This window comes from Penicillium robsamsonii, assembly GCF_028829455.1.
Source record: "Penicillium robsamsonii strain IBT 29466 chromosome Unknown utg000007l_segment0_segment0, whole genome shotgun sequence".
Taxonomy (NCBI): Eukaryota; Fungi; Ascomycota; class Eurotiomycetes; order Eurotiales; family Aspergillaceae; genus Penicillium; species Penicillium robsamsonii.
This window is the reverse complement of record NW_026643225.1, coordinates 1031449-1047749: the sequence shown is the minus strand read 5'-3', so window position 1 is coordinate 1047749 and position 16301 is coordinate 1031449. Positions and strand designations below refer to the sequence as shown.

General features: G+C 47.2%; 6 protein-coding genes across 6 annotated transcripts; 3 read left to right on the top strand and 3 right to left on the bottom strand.

Moving 5' to 3' along the window:
- Window positions 1-1175: 1175 nt before the first annotated feature.
- N7447_010678 (uncharacterized protein) lies at window positions 1176-1394 on the bottom strand (the record flags this gene model as incomplete). Its single annotated transcript, XM_057234940.1, has 1 exon — window positions 1176-1394. One exon carries the CDS (start codon window positions 1392-1394, stop codon window positions 1176-1178), a length of 219 nt encoding a protein of 72 aa, XP_057081160.1.
- Window positions 1395-2553: 1159 nt separating this feature from the next.
- Window positions 2554-3336, top strand: N7447_010677 (uncharacterized protein; the record flags this gene model as incomplete). Its single annotated transcript, XM_057234939.1, has 3 exons — window positions 2554-2624; window positions 2879-2986; window positions 3189-3336. 3 exons carry the CDS (start codon window positions 2554-2556, stop codon window positions 3334-3336), a joined length of 327 nt encoding a protein of 108 aa, XP_057081159.1.
- A 1171-nt stretch (window positions 3337-4507) lies between these two features.
- Window positions 4508-9266, top strand: N7447_010676 (N-acetyltransferase B complex non-catalytic subunit; the record flags this gene model as incomplete). The annotated part of the gene is made up of 11 exons (XM_057234938.1): window positions 4508-4649; window positions 4774-5015; window positions 5097-5273; window positions 5384-5727; window positions 5801-6077; window positions 6130-6898; window positions 6958-7070; window positions 7123-7854; window positions 8127-8303; window positions 8699-8884; window positions 9183-9266. 11 exons carry the CDS (start codon window positions 4508-4510, stop codon window positions 9264-9266), a joined length of 3243 nt encoding a protein of 1080 aa, XP_057081158.1.
- A 527-nt stretch (window positions 9267-9793) lies between these two features.
- Window positions 9794-11357, bottom strand: N7447_010675 (putative UBX domain protein; the record flags this gene model as incomplete). Its single annotated transcript, XM_057234937.1, has 2 exons — window positions 9794-11162; window positions 11221-11357. 2 exons carry the CDS (start codon window positions 11355-11357, stop codon window positions 9794-9796), a joined length of 1506 nt encoding a protein of 501 aa, XP_057081157.1.
- A 195-nt stretch (window positions 11358-11552) lies between these two features.
- pup3 (proteasome core particle subunit beta 3) lies at window positions 11553-12669 on the top strand. The gene is made up of 4 exons (XM_057234936.1): window positions 11553-11689; window positions 11767-11785; window positions 11843-12297; window positions 12362-12669. Exons 1-4 carry the CDS (start codon window positions 11687-11689, stop codon window positions 12503-12505), a joined length of 621 nt encoding a protein of 206 aa, XP_057081156.1. The 5' UTR covers window positions 11553-11686; the 3' UTR covers window positions 12506-12669.
- Window positions 12670-13163: 494 nt separating this feature from the next.
- Window positions 13164-14627, bottom strand: N7447_010673 (epoxide hydrolase; the record flags this gene model as incomplete). Its single annotated transcript, XM_057234935.1, has 4 exons — window positions 13164-13933; window positions 13983-14055; window positions 14112-14239; window positions 14306-14627. 4 exons carry the CDS (start codon window positions 14625-14627, stop codon window positions 13164-13166), a joined length of 1293 nt encoding a protein of 430 aa, XP_057081155.1.
- Between the last annotated feature and the right edge of the window lie 1674 nt (window positions 14628-16301).

Here is a 16301-nt window from a genome sequence, read left to right as displayed (position 1 = left end):
CATCTTGACCAGCATTGGTATCACGTCTACACCCTAACAGACCGGTATCAACGGTAGTTTGCAGATATACAACCTGCTATTCTCCCTAACAGGTGGCTTACTAGCAGACCGAATCGGCAGACGAACTCTCTGGATGACCTCATTCATCGGGATGATCCTCGTAAACGTCCCATTGACTGTAGCATCGGCCATGCATGCCCAACATGGATTTAAAGAAGCCTCGATTGCCGTTGTGATATTTCTTTTTCCCTTTGATGCGGCTTTTGATTTGGTGAATAACCCACTTCTTTATTGTTATCCAACGGAGCTTCTGTTGTTTCCAATTCAGGCCAAGGGGTTGAGTATTCAAGTGGCTGTCTCGCAGGTAGCACTTACTGTCAATCAGTATTTTAATCCCATTGCACTGGATAGCATTGGATTTTACTACTATATTTTCTACCTGGGAATGCTTGTCTCTGGTGTGAGTGCAATTTCTACTACCTTCTCCATACCCCGGGCATTAACACTTCTATAAAGACTTTGATAATATTTTTCACGTTTCCAGAAACGAAAGGGAGACCGAAGTTGAGATCGCCGCTCTTTTTGAGGATCCCAAACTGATCACGCAGACCCGATAATTCTCGAGGGGTTGGAAGCAAGATTCGATCACCATCCAAAGCCCTACGAAAGGAGCGTGTACTGACCAAGAATAAGGTATCGAGTTCACTCTGATGTGGGATACAAGTCTGGAGTGATATACAAGGCTCATGAGATGTGCTGTGTATATCTTGGTGTGGATTCTGGAATGCATATGTGATAATTCGATTCTAGACACATTTAACAATGAAGCTGCTTCAATATTCCACTCTATTCTATCTCACACCACAAACACTAGCTACTGCAGTATGGCAATCTTGTCAGTATGACAACCGGCGTTTAATTGGTACGTATGGCTACTTACTATCTTCTTTGCGGCGTAGTGAAAACCAACATACAACTTCAATTTTCATACAGAAAAGATAACCGCCAAATCCTGACCCGAAAGCCCTAAGAAAGGACACGTAAGAACGAAACAATCAAATCGCTCTAATACAATGGGCATCTCGTCATGAGCTCTTTAGAGCCATATGGCCAAGAGCCAAGTATTTGTAACTTCATTGACACTGAGGTCTACTCTGTAGCAGCGCGGGCCTGTTTCATGTGCCATTGCTGTTTAGTTCCTCTGAGCGAAGGTGGCTGTCATCAAACACGCCCATCTGAGCCTTTTCCTCGTCAATAATCTCCTTGTCCATATACCCCAGAAAATCGATCTGTTCACGGATGAACACCTTGAGACTGGCTGTATCAAATTGACGCCTTGCTCTTTTCCGGTCCCGCATGAACCGGTTGGCATCACAGAACCGGTCCTGAGGCATCTACAATCGATACTCCGCGTATTGATGATACAAGTCACCAATTATCGAGACAAGACAGACCGTTGTGAGAACACTACCATTCTTGGTGGATGAGGATCAGGGACGGAAAGATGTCACCATTGTGATCCGCTCTATCATACCAGTGCCCGAAGCGCTTGATGCTCGATATCGACTGGCATGATTGAGAGCTGTCCATCCTCAAAAGGGTCCCCCCCACTGTACTATCAATAGGCGTATGTGCTTACCCGCCACGTCCTATAATGAGTACGGTGGTTCAACACAGCTTTCGCTCTGTGATGAACTGTCCGTCGACGCCTTTTTCAGTGACCCTGTGATTTCTACACAAACGAAGGATTGATACTAGTCAAGCTGAATAGTGGGATATTTGGAGAAGTTTCGATAGCTAAGTGCAATAATAATCGATAACAAGCTCGGCTGCATCTAATCTTGGGCCAATCCTGTAGATTTTCTATGCTATATGCATCTCGGTCTGGACTTCCAATATGGGCTACCACTTGAGCAAGTACTTATGCAGCGTATATTGTGCATTCACTGTTTAAGTTAACGTGTTGATATTAATGGCATTGTCTCGGAGCAAACAAGAAGAGTTGGCCGTGGTCTGATGCCTTTAGTAGCCTCCTCAGATCCTTTTTGGGCCTCTTTTGATACATATTTTCTCGCTGTTCTCAAGTTTATATGTAGACGGTCGAAAAAGCCGGAAAAATCTTAAAATGACCAAACGACTTCTCTATTACAACTTTTGATCTATAGCTGTGGGTAATGCTCATGAATATATATAGATAGACTGAAAAGCCGCGCTCTGAAATCGGGCTTTCATATTCCAGTAGCTCTGCGAACTAGACATATATAAGGTCTGTACCTATGTACCTATGTAGATAATTCCTTCTAGAATTATAGGAAAGCAATATATAAACACATATTATGTGGACCTCGGGATTCTGGTTGGGGTTGGCAGATCTCCGCGCCAAGACCGCGCGGATCTCCAATTCTTCCCGTGTCCAACGCTAACTTCTGCTCCAATCAACCCCCAGACCTCCAATCTGATTTTCAAGAAACGCTTTGGCGTTCTATCTTATTTGATCAAGTTACTTGTCTCAATATATTGCGAACACAGGAGACATACGAACTCACTGCACCCATGGCATCCGAGTCAACCCAAGCAGACCCTCACGACAAAGCGTGGGAGAAAGCGGAGAAGAAGTTCACACAGTATGTTTCAATGTTTCTTCCTTCCACCCCTGTCTGCTTTTGTCTATCCCCAAATGTGATATGGTGTTTCTCAAGTCCTCCAGGACCGCGGGCGCGGTCCACTCGATCATGTCATGTTTACTGGACTATGTGGTCTTGAGAGCCACGCATATCAATACAGGCAGACTAACCCGATGGCTGCGTATCCATTGAACTGAATAGAGCATAGAACATGTGTGGCTTTTACCCATACTGATAGCTAACTTGTGGTTTAGTAAACATGCTAGCGAGTACTACGACCCATGCCAAGACTTCGCGGATCGGAGTCTCAAGTGTATGAGACGGAATGCCTCTGACCGCGAAATGTGTCACGATTATTTCCAGTATGTCAAATACTTTTTCATATGATATGACCAGTGTTTTGACTTTCTATCTGCCCGATTTACCTGGCTTTCGACCAACTTCTACAATATTGTCATGATTATCATATGCCTGAGCTTTCTTACTGACTGATTACTTTGTCTAGGGCTTATCGTGATTGTAAAAAGAACTGGGTAAGTTGAATGCATATTGTTATCGTTATAGCCTCGATCTTTTGTCTTATGCAGGCTTTGTTTTTATTCTGTCCGCGAGATCCATTAATTTTGATGCGATGCGTGTCGGAGTATATTCAGTCGCTAACGAGGCACAGCTCACCCAGAAGAAAGTTTCCTTGACGCCCCAGCCCAAATAAGTCATCTCTACCATCTCGGACCATTCTTACCGAAGAGATCGACAAATTTCCTGGCTGCGAGATCCCTGACATCCCCAAAGCAGTTGTTGCATGCCAACGCGCAAGGTGTGCTTTTCTATGAACCCAATAATCAGAAGTCTACCAAAGTCAAGCTCCTAGCTTCTTTCATGTGAACCGTTATGTGATGAGCATTCCAAATGCCGTCAGGCATCACGATCTTGCTCGGCTGGTAAAACATTCCATTTTTGGCAAAAACGTTTCATGGTTCGGTGCTGACCTGCGAGATAAGCGGCTTTCTCTTTTTGGGTTTATTTTCCTGTGACTTGACCTCTGTATGGCGTATCGGATTATCTTTTGAACGATTTTCAGTCTGTATATTATCATTTTCGAATCTTGAGGTCTTATCTGTTTTGCTCAGGTGTAGTACTTCTGATCTTCATGTTCAGTCAAATACAACACTTGTGTATGAATATGGAAGACGATTAAACAAAAACTATATGATGGACATATGTTAGAATCTTTTGAGGTTGGAAGTAGGTAGCTTCGAAGGTCTCCTAGCAACCATGATTCAACCTTTCGATATGGGTCATTCATGGGTTTGAAACGTGGCTTATCTTGATTAAAACAAAAATAGTAGGCCGCTTAGTCGGTCTTGTGGTGTCTTTTGGTGGTAGTTCTCGATTTTTTTTACATGTCTTTTTTCGGATATTTTTCCCCCTTTCCAGTCTTATAGCTACATACAACATAGATGGTAGAAAAAGGCGGGAAAAGGATAAATCTTAGAGGACTTTTCTGCGTATAACCAGGGATATAGATTAAATATACTGTACATAATACTATAAAGCAATTAAAAAGTTAGCTGCCTTTTTAATTTGCCATCCGTCTTATTTTTATTTCTGAACAATTACATCAATGGCGCATACAACGCGTACAACGTGCTTCGAATGTTAATGTTGGTTTTTTGCCGGCAAAATGGTGTGGGGACCACCTGACCGCCTTCCTTTTGGTCTCCTTCCCCGCCAAATAAAAAAGTGACCGGAGTCGATCATTCAACTCCAACTCACATCATTGACCCTTTTTAGCCCATGCTGTGCTAGGCACAGCAATCAGACAATTCTGCGATAGACGCCAATTGAAGAGTTCTCTCCTCAACGTGAACAGCACTTCCACCATGAGCTCCACCAATGACGCGGTGTTTCTGCGTCGCAACAACCAAATTCAAGATGCCATTGACTCGCAGAACATGAAGCAGGCCTTACAGCTGATCGAGAAGCGCATGAAAAAAGGCGAGAATACGCAGTTTTTAAAGGCGAGTGATTCTTATTGTTTATTCTGAATTCACCACCGTTGCGATGCTGTCAGCTGTATGGGACCAACTAACACGTGAGATCGCAAGCAAATAGGCCTGGAAAGCGAATGTCCTCTTCAACCACGCAGATGAAACCCATAAAAAGAAAGGCATTGCAGAGACCCTCGCGCTGTGCAACGCCGATCCACCGGTCTCAGATCTGGACTCTCTCGACATACTCCACCGTACGCTACGGAACATGGATGACCATACCGAGCTTCGGAGCGCCATATGGGAACGAGCTGCTAAGGCAAAGCCACAAGATCATGACCTTCAGATGAGATGGTTCAAATTCGGATATGAGGCTGGTGACTGGAAGTCAGCGCAGAAAGTGAGTTGGGAAGAAGCCTATGCGATACTGGCATCGTATCAAGGTCTAAGTTGCTAACGAGTGACTTCGGTCTTATTACAGGCTGCCATGAGCCTTCAAAAGAACTTTCCTCGGGAGCGAAAGTACTATTTTTGGGCTATTTTCCTTTGTTATCGTGTTTCAGATGATGCAGCTAGCTCGGATATGGACCGCAAGTTGTTTGGGACACTTGCCTATCGCTTTGCTCAAAAGGCAGTAGCTGAGGTTCCATCTAACCCGGTATGTACCTTTCCTAAAGACTACATGTTCACTGGAACTGAAGCTGAAGACTGGACATAATATTTGGACATAAATGACTGACTGGACATGATTGAAATGGCTTACTACAGACTGAATTGCTAAGCCCTACGAGAGCCATACAAACCGCCGAGGAACTTCTCTTGGCCCTTCGAATTTTCGAATCGCAGAATCGTTGGACAGAGATTGTGCAGGTTCTTAATAGCGAAAATGCTGGTCTTAGCTCTCGGATTGTTAACAACGATAGGACCTTCATGTTAACCAAAGTCATGGGCTTAGGGGCTGCTGGACTTTGGGAAGAAGGGCACTCCTACGCCAAAAGCCTACTTGCCGTGCCCGAAGACGAAACAGAGCGCATCACTCTGCATGAGCGCGATGATTGGAAATACTGGAACTTGCTCATCGCAGCCGTGCGCCATCTTGACAAAAACCCGGGGTAAGCATTCCAATATCTCACTTCTACACTGTTAAACCCTCGACTAACGAATGATTGCCTGCTTCGTACATAGGCTGCTCTCCGACACACAACAGCATATTGAGAAGTTCATCGAATTCAGCCCAAAGTCACGCAATGCACACATCGCTCTCATGGACATCACCCTAACCGGGTTCAAACGGGGCGAGCGGACAGAGGATGATCTGGTTGCTGCGTGCCAAAGATACTTTGACCAACACAAGCACAAACTCTATGCTTTCAAAGACTTACGAGGGGTCTTGGAGACCCGTGATGATACTTTGATTCACCGAGTATCTCAACATTGTATGGACAGTGTCGAAGGGAAGCCTGTAAGTGAGAATTCAGCTAAACTTAGTTAATACGGGCTAATCAATTTTCTAGGACGATGCCATTCCATTGATCAATGCGTACAAGATGCACTATTGCGACCGGATTTCAGGCAACAATGACGCATCGAAATCCACCATTGAGACTCTTGTTCGTAATTGCCTTTACTTTTACGATGCATTCACTCTTTTAGCGAAGACCCAGGACGCAAAGAAAGGGAGCCAACCAGATACTGCTTCTGCGATGGAAAGTCGGCCCACAGACGATTTCTGCATCATTGCTGCAATGGCCCTTCTTCAGCCCAGCCCAGCTGGCCAGGTATCTAAGAAACTCAGCAACACTGCCCTGATCCGCGCCGCTGGGATTCTGGAACGTCTTCTAATCGATTCACCCCATAACTACGAGGCGATTCTTATGTTGATTCGCATTTATCTTCTTCTCGGTGCTGGCTCCATTGCTTTGAGGTGGTTTGGCAAGCTGTCTGTCAAGCAAATGCAGTATGAGAGTGTTGCTCATAACCTCTTCACCCGCTTTGCCACCATTCACCCTCATGCTGCACCTCCTATCGAGGGCGCGGAGTACAAGGACTTTGACCCGCAAGTTGCATTTATCGCTGCTCTCGACTTTTATCGTGCTGCAAACTTCACTATCAAAAACTCTTTGATAAAAGGGCTTGATGATGGGGTCTATGTCAATCTAGACGATACAATCGAGCTTCAAAAGCGTATCAGGGACAGTATCTGCCGGAGAATGTGGGCCTTAGACTTGCGTCGGATGCAAAGAATCCGCAAAGGAAAACACCTGCCTCTCCATGAAGACACTGGTCAGTAGTCCTCAGTCTCTCTATACTCATGACGTAATTGGATACTAATTACTCTATAGCCCAAGATACATCACCGGTTCAAGACCAGCGGAAGTATGATGGCTTTATGAATCTGGAACGTTGTGACCAATCTCCATTTGAGCATCGGTTGCGCGCAGGCCCGATTCCTGGGGTAAGTTTTTTTTTCTTGAGTGACACTGTGGCACTGACTAATGCTAATATAGGAAAACTGGCTGGCATCCGCCCGGCTCACTGATCGACTTTTCAGTGTCCTCGAGAGCATCGGCAGTCAGAAGCCAGTCGCCTTGAAACTAGAGCTGCCTAACCTCGGCGGATTGTCGCTCTCCCAGACTGACGATGATCATACTGATGCCGAGAGGGATTCGACCAAGATTCACGTAGAATTGTTGAAAGTGGCTATGTTTATGGCTGGATCCAAGGCCCATACTTCCACTGAAATTGAGACTGCTCTTGGCGAGGTAGAGGATTGGTTGAAGGCTAAGAGAACAGATCTAGCCCTGGAAGACCCCAAGAGGTCCTCTCTTATGATGAAAACGACCATCGAGTTTACTCCAGGCACCCCAGGCGCACCGACATGGGAGTATTTCCATGCCATGTGGGCTCTTGTAGAGACTCTCAAGGCTCTATGGAATATGCTCGAGCTGGATTCTCGAAAGACTCTGAAGACCGCCAAACTCCCTGCCGAACAAATAAAGCGACTGGACACCCTTGTCCGTGAAGTTTTCGAGGATGTCCGTTCGAACACCCGAAATTTGAAACAGGGTCTTGCCGAATCAGCCACTCTCAGTACACTCATCGACATGGTCAAGCTTGGTGATACAACTGATGAATACGAGAAGCCTCTTCAAGATGTTATGGAAAAGGTCATGGATGAATCTGCGCTCGAATTGTTCTGTGGAGAGCTGAGGGAGAGCTGGGAGGAGGCACTTGATGCAGTGCTGGCTGCCAGGCTTTGATGCTCAATATCAAGAAATGCAAGGAATGAATCATGTGTGTATGAAATACATAGTTAGAGTACATTGAACCAATCCAAACCAAATCCATGACAGTTGATTCAGACAGGTCAGATGTAGTCAGGTAGTAAGAGGTCGACCTATAAAAAGAGGGCAAATATATATCACGTGCGCATGTGCCAAGACTTATTGATGTATATGCCTGAGGTGTCAGGGATCAGCGCTAGTCCCAATTAATCCAGCCCTAGCCCTAGTCACTCGCCTACCGCACCAACGCCAAGACCCCATTTTGCGGTTCCAAGGCAAAAGACCAGGCGATTTTCACACGGCTCCCTCACCTCCTCTTCGACAACCTCCGCCAACCCCTTCAGTCAACAACCGTCGAGATGGCCGAACGCTCCGGAATTGTGGTCGGCATTAACGCGGGCCGGGTACGTTTTTACAGTCTCTTTGCACCATGTTTTTCGGTCGTTTGAAGGTCTCCCAAGGTCTCTTCTTTTCGTTCGGTCTGTTGGTCCACCCAAGACCTGTAGGGTCAAGTTTTATCGCGGAAACACTGGGAATTATCACGGCAAGGAGGATTGCGATTGAATCGTCCATTGGAAAATATTGGAGACTCGCTTGGGAAAATTTTCGATGCCGCGGGAACACTTTGGATTCGACATTGGCACCGAAGCTAGCACTCGCCTTCCACGAAACTCAGATATGACCGCGCCATGAACCACACCGACAGACAGATACGATACGCGAAAGAAGAGAACACTGGGACCTGCGGCCGCTACATGTGACTTCGCGAACCACACATACTGACTGGGTCCTGATATAGAAAACCACCGCCCTCAACACCCCCAAGACCCGCATCTCGCGCACCAAGGGCAAGTCTTCCCGTCGCACCGCCTTCGTCCGCGAAATCGCCCAGGAGGTCGTTGGTCTCGCTCCCTACGAGCGCCGCATCATTGAGTTGCTGCGCAACGCCCAGGACAAGCGTGCCCGCAAGCTCGCTAAGAAGCGCGTACGTTCACTCTCCATCCTTGTTCCGCTTTTGTCTGCTCGGCTCTGTTTCATGGATCCCGTTGGATTTGGGGTTATTTGGTTAAGGTCTTGCTGTATCAGAACGGTATTGCATGGGCCATGCACGTTAATCCTGTAGAGAAAGATTAATTTCGATCTCTACTTGCACAAGCCCATGCATTACTATTCTATTTATCAACGACCGAGACCCATGACCAAAATCAAAACGATATTCGCCAGGATCAGAGCCCGCTCAGTCGATCCATTGAGTCGAATACTTTTACTAACATCATTTACAGCTCGGTACTTTCGGCCGCGGCAAGGCCAAGGTTGAGTCCATGCAGAAGGTTATTGCTGAGTCTCGCCGCACCGCTGCTCACTAAATTTTCCGACCCGTTCCTGTTTTTCTTTCGTTTTAACGACTCGACGCAAAAAAAAGCGTGATTCTCGGATCGGAAAGGGGGTTTTGTGGCCATTGGGCGTGCATGAAGGGGAAGGCAAATATGGGATTCCTTCTCTGTCGTATGGAGTGAAACCATAATGAAAACATTTATTCAACCATTTCACGTGTGATATTTGCAATTGAGCCACTTTCTAAATGGAGGTCTACAGCGTAGATGGAAAAGCGTACGGTTGCCTAATATGTGCAGACTGAGGTCTGACTTCATATGTTTGCAAGTCGGCGGCATCTTAATGGCTCTACATACACCGTTCATTTAGTGTCAAGTCTAGATTGCTACATTGTAATGAGGCTATCTACATAAACGACGTTTGAAGGCCATGTAATTCAAGTCTATCCGCACATCTAAGATCTTAATGTGTCTTGAGAGATGTGCCTCATAGCAAGGTCATGATCATAAGAGCAGCATATGTCACTCATCTTAACCAAATCCATTCCATTATCCTGATTTCATTTCTTACCCGGTAGCTTCAGCCACTTAGGCATAGCACCACTCTTCCGTGCTCCGCTGGGCTTGTCTCCGCCTTGGGCGCTGCTCGGACCTGGCTGTGATGGAGCAGGGGCATCTTCCTTGAGCTCCGGCGGTTGCTCCACCTTGAGTTGTTGAGCCTGGCTCCGAAGCTCGGGGCGTAGGATCTCCGCTCGGCGTTCATGAACAAACTCGGGAGCGTGTTCAGCCCAAGAGAAGTTGACGAGCACACGACCAGACAGCCCTAGGTCTTTAATCAGGCGCTTCTTATCTGATGGAGGTATGGCGCTTGTATGCTTGGATCTGGATACACCGTGGACAGTGAGATTGAAGTTCTCACTGGCGAACGGCAGAGCAAGGCATCCACGTGCGAATTCATACAACGACTTTCCTGTATCCGAGATCCCAAATTTGGCAATCACTTGGCTCTGATCTGGGAATCGGATCTTCACATCGACTTCACGAATGGCTGCTCGCCTTGTGGCTTCTGCTTCTGCCTTGGCGGCGATCTCGGCATCTGTTGGCAAGCGCTTTGGGCGAGAGGACTCGTTGAGTAACCGCTGGTGCAGCTTTGCGTGCTCAATAGAGGGTATGTAATCACTCTCATCGTAGTCTAGTTTTGCGGACGAAGGAGTGTCTTCCGAGGGAGGGGAGAAGACAGTAATCGTTCGGCCAGAGTCGGTTGTGGAAGTGGCCAGTCCGGAGATAGGTAGCGGAGCGGCAAATTCCTCCGATGCGGCGGTAACCCCAGAGGGATCAGGCTGCAACGAGCGGGAGATCTCTTGAGCAGGTTCATTGCTTGTGCTATTAGCGAGAGCTGCCATGGGCGCTGCGTTCTTATTCTGTGCCGCAGGTGCCTCATCCTCTAACTTGAAGAACTCGCCAATCTTGGCCATGGCTTCTTCAATAGGCTCCTCGGTCCGTCGGAAACTCAGGCGAATAAGAACATTGCCACTGTTGAAGCCCAGCTGCGCTAGGGTCTTTTGTAGATCTGTGAAACTTGATACTTCACGTTCCAAAATCTGAAGGACGGGGATCTCATAGTACAGTCGTCCGGCAACGTCTCCACCCTCGGCAGAGGGAACTGCACGTGAAGTGAGATTCCGTACTGGACCAGTCCCTGCAACTCCTGCCTCGAACTTCCGTAGTACCATCCAGAGTGTAGTTGTACTAGGGAACTTATCAAGTATGCGGCCATTCGGGGCACCACGAGCCTCTGATTCGGGAAGTTGCAGGCCGACGGTTACGACTGACGGGGAGCGAGAGATTTGAACAAGTTCAAGCTTTGCGCCGGATATGAGACCGGACAGGCGGTAGGAAAGAGAAAGGTCTAACTGCTTGCGATTGTGTCTGTTGCGTATAAAAGATCAGGTTAGTGTTGTCATCGGAGAAATGAACACCAACTCACTTTAATGAGTACTGGCTGGCATTATATCCAAGCTTCGAACATGCCTCCTGTAGGATATCGGTCAAATGTTTGGCGGGCGTAGTCTTGATTGTTGCCCGCCTGGCTGTCGCGTCGATCACCACAACGTGGGCACTCATTGTGCACGGAGAACAGTAGCTCTGACAATAAATATCGAAGGTTCAATATCTCAATGAAGAGATTAAAAATAAATAAATCAAAGTGTAGAAGCGAGAAACTCGAATGCGGGGAGAAAGAGGGCGCAGAAAGTAGTCGAAGCATACGAAACAGGCAGCGGTGCGGGCGTCATCTGAGCTCTCTCGCGTACCTCAGAGCTTCCCCGTCATCAACTCACCTCCATCACCTCTCCCAACCCGCCCCCTTCTCAACCACATTTTCTCTTCTTTTTTCTTGTGCTTTAGCTCTGGAATATCTCTGTTATATTGAATTGCATCAAAACACTGCAATAATGGTAAGAAAAATGCGCTCTTTGTCCCTATCGTCTACGGATCTCTGGACCTCCAAGCTGACCGACTTCTCCCATCACAGTCCAACCCCTTCGACATCAGTATGCTGGAACCTTGTCCCTAATGAATAAACAACCAAAATACTAACCGTTCTGCAGATGGCGGTGCCTGTGTCGCCATGGTGGGCAAGGACTGCGTCGCCATCGCCTGTGACCTTCGCCTGGGCATGCAGTCCCTGACCATCTCCAACAACTTCCCCAAGATCTTCAACTACGCTCCATCCACCTACCTCGGCCTGACTGGCCTCGCCACCGACGTCAACACCGTCTCCGATCTCTTCCGTTACAAGGTCAACATGTACCGGCTGCGCGAGGAGCGCGACATCGCACCGCAGACCCTCGCCAACCTAGTGAGCTCATCGCTGTATGAGAAGCGCTTCGGTCCCTACTTTGTCAGCCCTGTGCTGGCTGGTATCAACCCAACAACGGGGAAGCCCTTCATCTGCGGCTTTGACAGCATTGGCTGTATCGATTTCGCCAAGGACTTCATTGTCAGCGGAACAGCAAGTGACCAGCTCTTCGGTACTTGCGAGGGTTTGTGGGAGCCTGATCTGGTATGTACTATTGGTGTTTTTATATCCCCTACTAGATGCGCTGTCTAACACATTATCATTACAGGCCCCCGAGGACCTTTTCGAGACTATCTCACAAGCGCTGCTTAGCGCTGTGGACCGAGATGCTCTCTCCGGCTGGGGTGCCCAGGTTTACATTATAGAGAAGGACAAGGTTACCCAGCGGTTATTGAAGGGACGACAGGATTAGATTTGGGGAAGTGGTTGTTTTGGGCTTTCCGTTGGTTTCAGGGCAAATCCCGGCGTCTACGGTCTTCACTGGATGATATGTGCCGTGTACGGTCAATCAATGACGGGGTAGCACAAGAACAACGTGAGAGCGGTCGATACCTGAGCCGAAGGGCACTTTTTGTTCTTTGACTCCATGTTTCTCTTACTCCTACTCATGATAATAAAAGGCTCCCGTTGTCACGTCACGGCAGTGTTCCAATTTGCATCAATCCAACGCATTAACTAGGGGAACGGACAAAGTGCGGTTTTCAAGAATCAGTAACTACCCCAATTTGTTGTTTCGACTGACCTGTGTCATTGTTCAGCCCTCAGCCCTTGTACCTTCCTAGTTGCCCACCCACAGCAAGCCTGATGTGCTTTTATACAGTGTTTTACTACCAACGAGTCCAACTTCCCAAGAGGTCACTAAGAAAACGTAAGTCTGATTTGTTCGCGAGGCAGCTTGGATATTCAAATACAAACAATTTACCCTACAAAGGACAAGTAGGTCGAACGAAAGGGACAAGACGAAATACAAACTCGGAAATTTCCTTTTTTTCCAGAACAACGAAGATGTTGCTTGCTATACATCATTTGCAACCAGAAACCAGGTCATCTCCAAAAGGCCAGTGAGACATTCAATAACCATCTCTGTCGGCTAGCACCCCGTAGGCTGGTCCATTATTCCCTAGGAATCTTTTGATATCCGACGCCAGCAACTCAGGCACTTCCCAGGCCGCAAAATGGCCACCACGATCGTACTCCGTTTCCTGCACAATATTCCCAATAGATCGATACCACGCCATAGGCCACATAAAAATCTCCTCCCGGAACTGTGCGACCGCAAAGCACACACTCGGCGGTGCCCGAGCCCCGAGAACCTGTTCAGTCGACATGTAATTCAGGTCTGCCTTTTTCAGCGGCTCCTCCTGAGCTTCATCCTCAGACACAGCCGCACTCCCACCACGCTTCGGTGCCGAGGCCTCGTAGTAGATTCTCGTTGATGCCATTGGCCCAGCCGTGGAGAAATAGTATACACTGACCCAGGTCAAGATCTCTTCATCTGTCCAGGGGTACTTGTCGGACCAACTATGCATTTTGTCATAGATCCAAGCTAGTAATCCGACGGGACTATCGTGAAGCCCGTAGCCTAGTGTCTGCGGTCGAGTTTCTTGCTGTTTCAGGTATGCGTTGTCACGGGTCATATATCCTAATGCCCGGGCGATGTAGCCACGATCTTTCGCCGAAAATGGCACAGATAGCAGCGACTTGAGGAACTGGTAGGGACTTCGCCATGGGTAGGGCGGTATGACGGGGATGAAGTTCAGGTGGATAGCTTGGGTATGTTGAGGATAGTACTGAGACATGGTACGGGCGATCATGCTTCCCCAGTCGCCACCTTGAATCACTGCTCTGGAATTAGTTGGCTCCTATTGGTGGTGGTAGATTGTGCTTGCCGTATTCCTCGTAGCCTAGTGCGATCATTACTTTGTGTAGAGCTTCCGCGTACTGTGCCAGCCCGAATCCTCTCTAATTTGGTTGTTAGGATGCATTCAACAACTGCTGATACCTATTACTCAAGTGACCTTCTTGACGCCCTGCGAGAATCCAAAATTTGGCAACGAAGGCGCGACAACATCGAATACCGGGCCATCCCCGTCGGTATCAGTGAGTAGTGGGAGAAGCTTGGTAGCTTCGAGGAAGCTGCCAGGCCCTGGTATAGGAGCGATGAATTAGCAGGAGCGCCGAAGATAGTAATTTAGGAAGGAGGGCTAGGTACACCCATGGATAAAAAGCAATGGAATTGCTTTTGAATTTCCGCTCCGATGATGCACGGCATGTATATTCAGTTCTCCGAAGCCCTCTACTTCTGTTCGAACATTGACTTGCTTGAGTTGCTCATTTAGCTTTCGCTCTTGCGCACGCCAGTCAAACTGATCGCGCCAGACGGTGATGAGTCTCTTAATCTCATGGAGAGGAACGCCCATCTCCCACCCCGAAGCCTCGAGTTCGTCGGGGAAGGTGGTGTACTCCAGCTTGTGACGGAGCTGTTGGAGTTTCTCATCCGGAACGGCGATGTTATATGGGGTGACTGAAGTCATGATTGTAGATCATGTCAAGATTGAAGTTTGATGAGAATGATTGGAATGGCAAAGTTGGCTGCCTTGTATGATATAGTCTCCTACTGTAGCGTAACCAGAATAAAGTGTCTATATTGTATGTGGGCTTATACATATAATCGTTTCTCAAGTTGCAGGGGCGGTGATGTAGCCGCGCTCGGGCCACGGAGGTTTGGATTACCTCGGTTTCACAGTTATATGTACATAGTGAGATGGGAATATGAGGGTCTTTTAACTTGAATATGCATAAGCAAAAATAGATGCATAATCAGAGACAAAGACACCTTCCTATATATAGAAAAGTCGTACGCTTTATGCTTTTGCCGAGTGACGAGTTTGGCATACCTTCATCTATAGCTCTGTAAGGATCCTTCTTATAACACCGAGAAGGCAAAGATATCGAAATGAAAGACATCTAAAATGACCTCTAAATGAATTGTACAGTTAACTTTAGCTTTACACATAGATAGTGTACGAGTGTCAGGCGTTATATATCACCGAGTACAACGACAGGTCAGATACAGAAAAGTTACCACCTGCATTTGTGGACTAGGAATTAATCGCGCGTTTTATCCGGTTTTATTGCTGGTTAGAGAATTTCCCACTGAATTTGATCATACTTTTCATACAGTTAGATTTCTGTCATTATATTGTGTAAGGAATCGCCCGACTTCCCTTTCCTTAGGGGTGGTTCTTGCTTTACCATGCCCATGCTGAAATACGCACTCAGAGTTCTCATTTATATTCTCGGGGTTACCCAGTTTCTTTGCCCATGTCCCCAGCAAGAGTGTGAGCACCCATTTCGGACGTGCCCCCAGAAATAGTGGACAGGATTATTCAACTACTCGCTATATAGTCTCAAGCTTGTTTCGCCTTGAGCTGCAGGCCTCTGTATATACAATATCAACATGTTTTAGCACGAGACGAATTCGCCTTCCCCAGATATCAACCCCGCGGGTGTGGACTTCCATATCAGCTTTCATTGGCCCCAGATCACTCAGTATCTAGCTCGCATAACTAATCGGAGGAATGCTGTTACTGCCCCTATATGAAGAACCACCGAGATGAAGTTGATGAAACCCGTTTTATGTTGAAATTACATGAATTATTAAGGCTGGTGAGATTTTGAGGAGAGGATACTAAGTAGTGCGTTGTTTTAGGATATTGGGAGGTGGAAGGCTTGCCGAGCTCGCTATGCCTTGTGCTGGTCTAAATGGACCAACGAGTCAATATGACTATGTGCATGTAGAATAGTGTAAACAGACTACTTAAAGACTACATGACATGTATGTAGAGAGTAAATACAGATACGCGCTGTAAATAGTACTTCAGGTACCTGATAATTCCATAGTAAACACCGGTGTAGTCCAGGTACCAGTACCTGATGGGTCTAGATCCCGCTGATCCTGACCTCCGTGCACCCGTGGACCTCCGTGCTCTGCGGGATTCGAGAAAAAATAAACACACAAAGAGGAGAACCTTCCAAGGGAATAAGAGAGAAACCTCAAATATTTTAGAAATATCAGCTTTATATGCAAATCGATGAGTTGATATTCTCCTGTTTTAGGCCGTGTCTAGACCGCCCGGCCCCCATCGAACTAACGGAAAATCCCCTCCCCTCTTCTGGGCCTCTCTCCAATATTTCATATGGTGGAT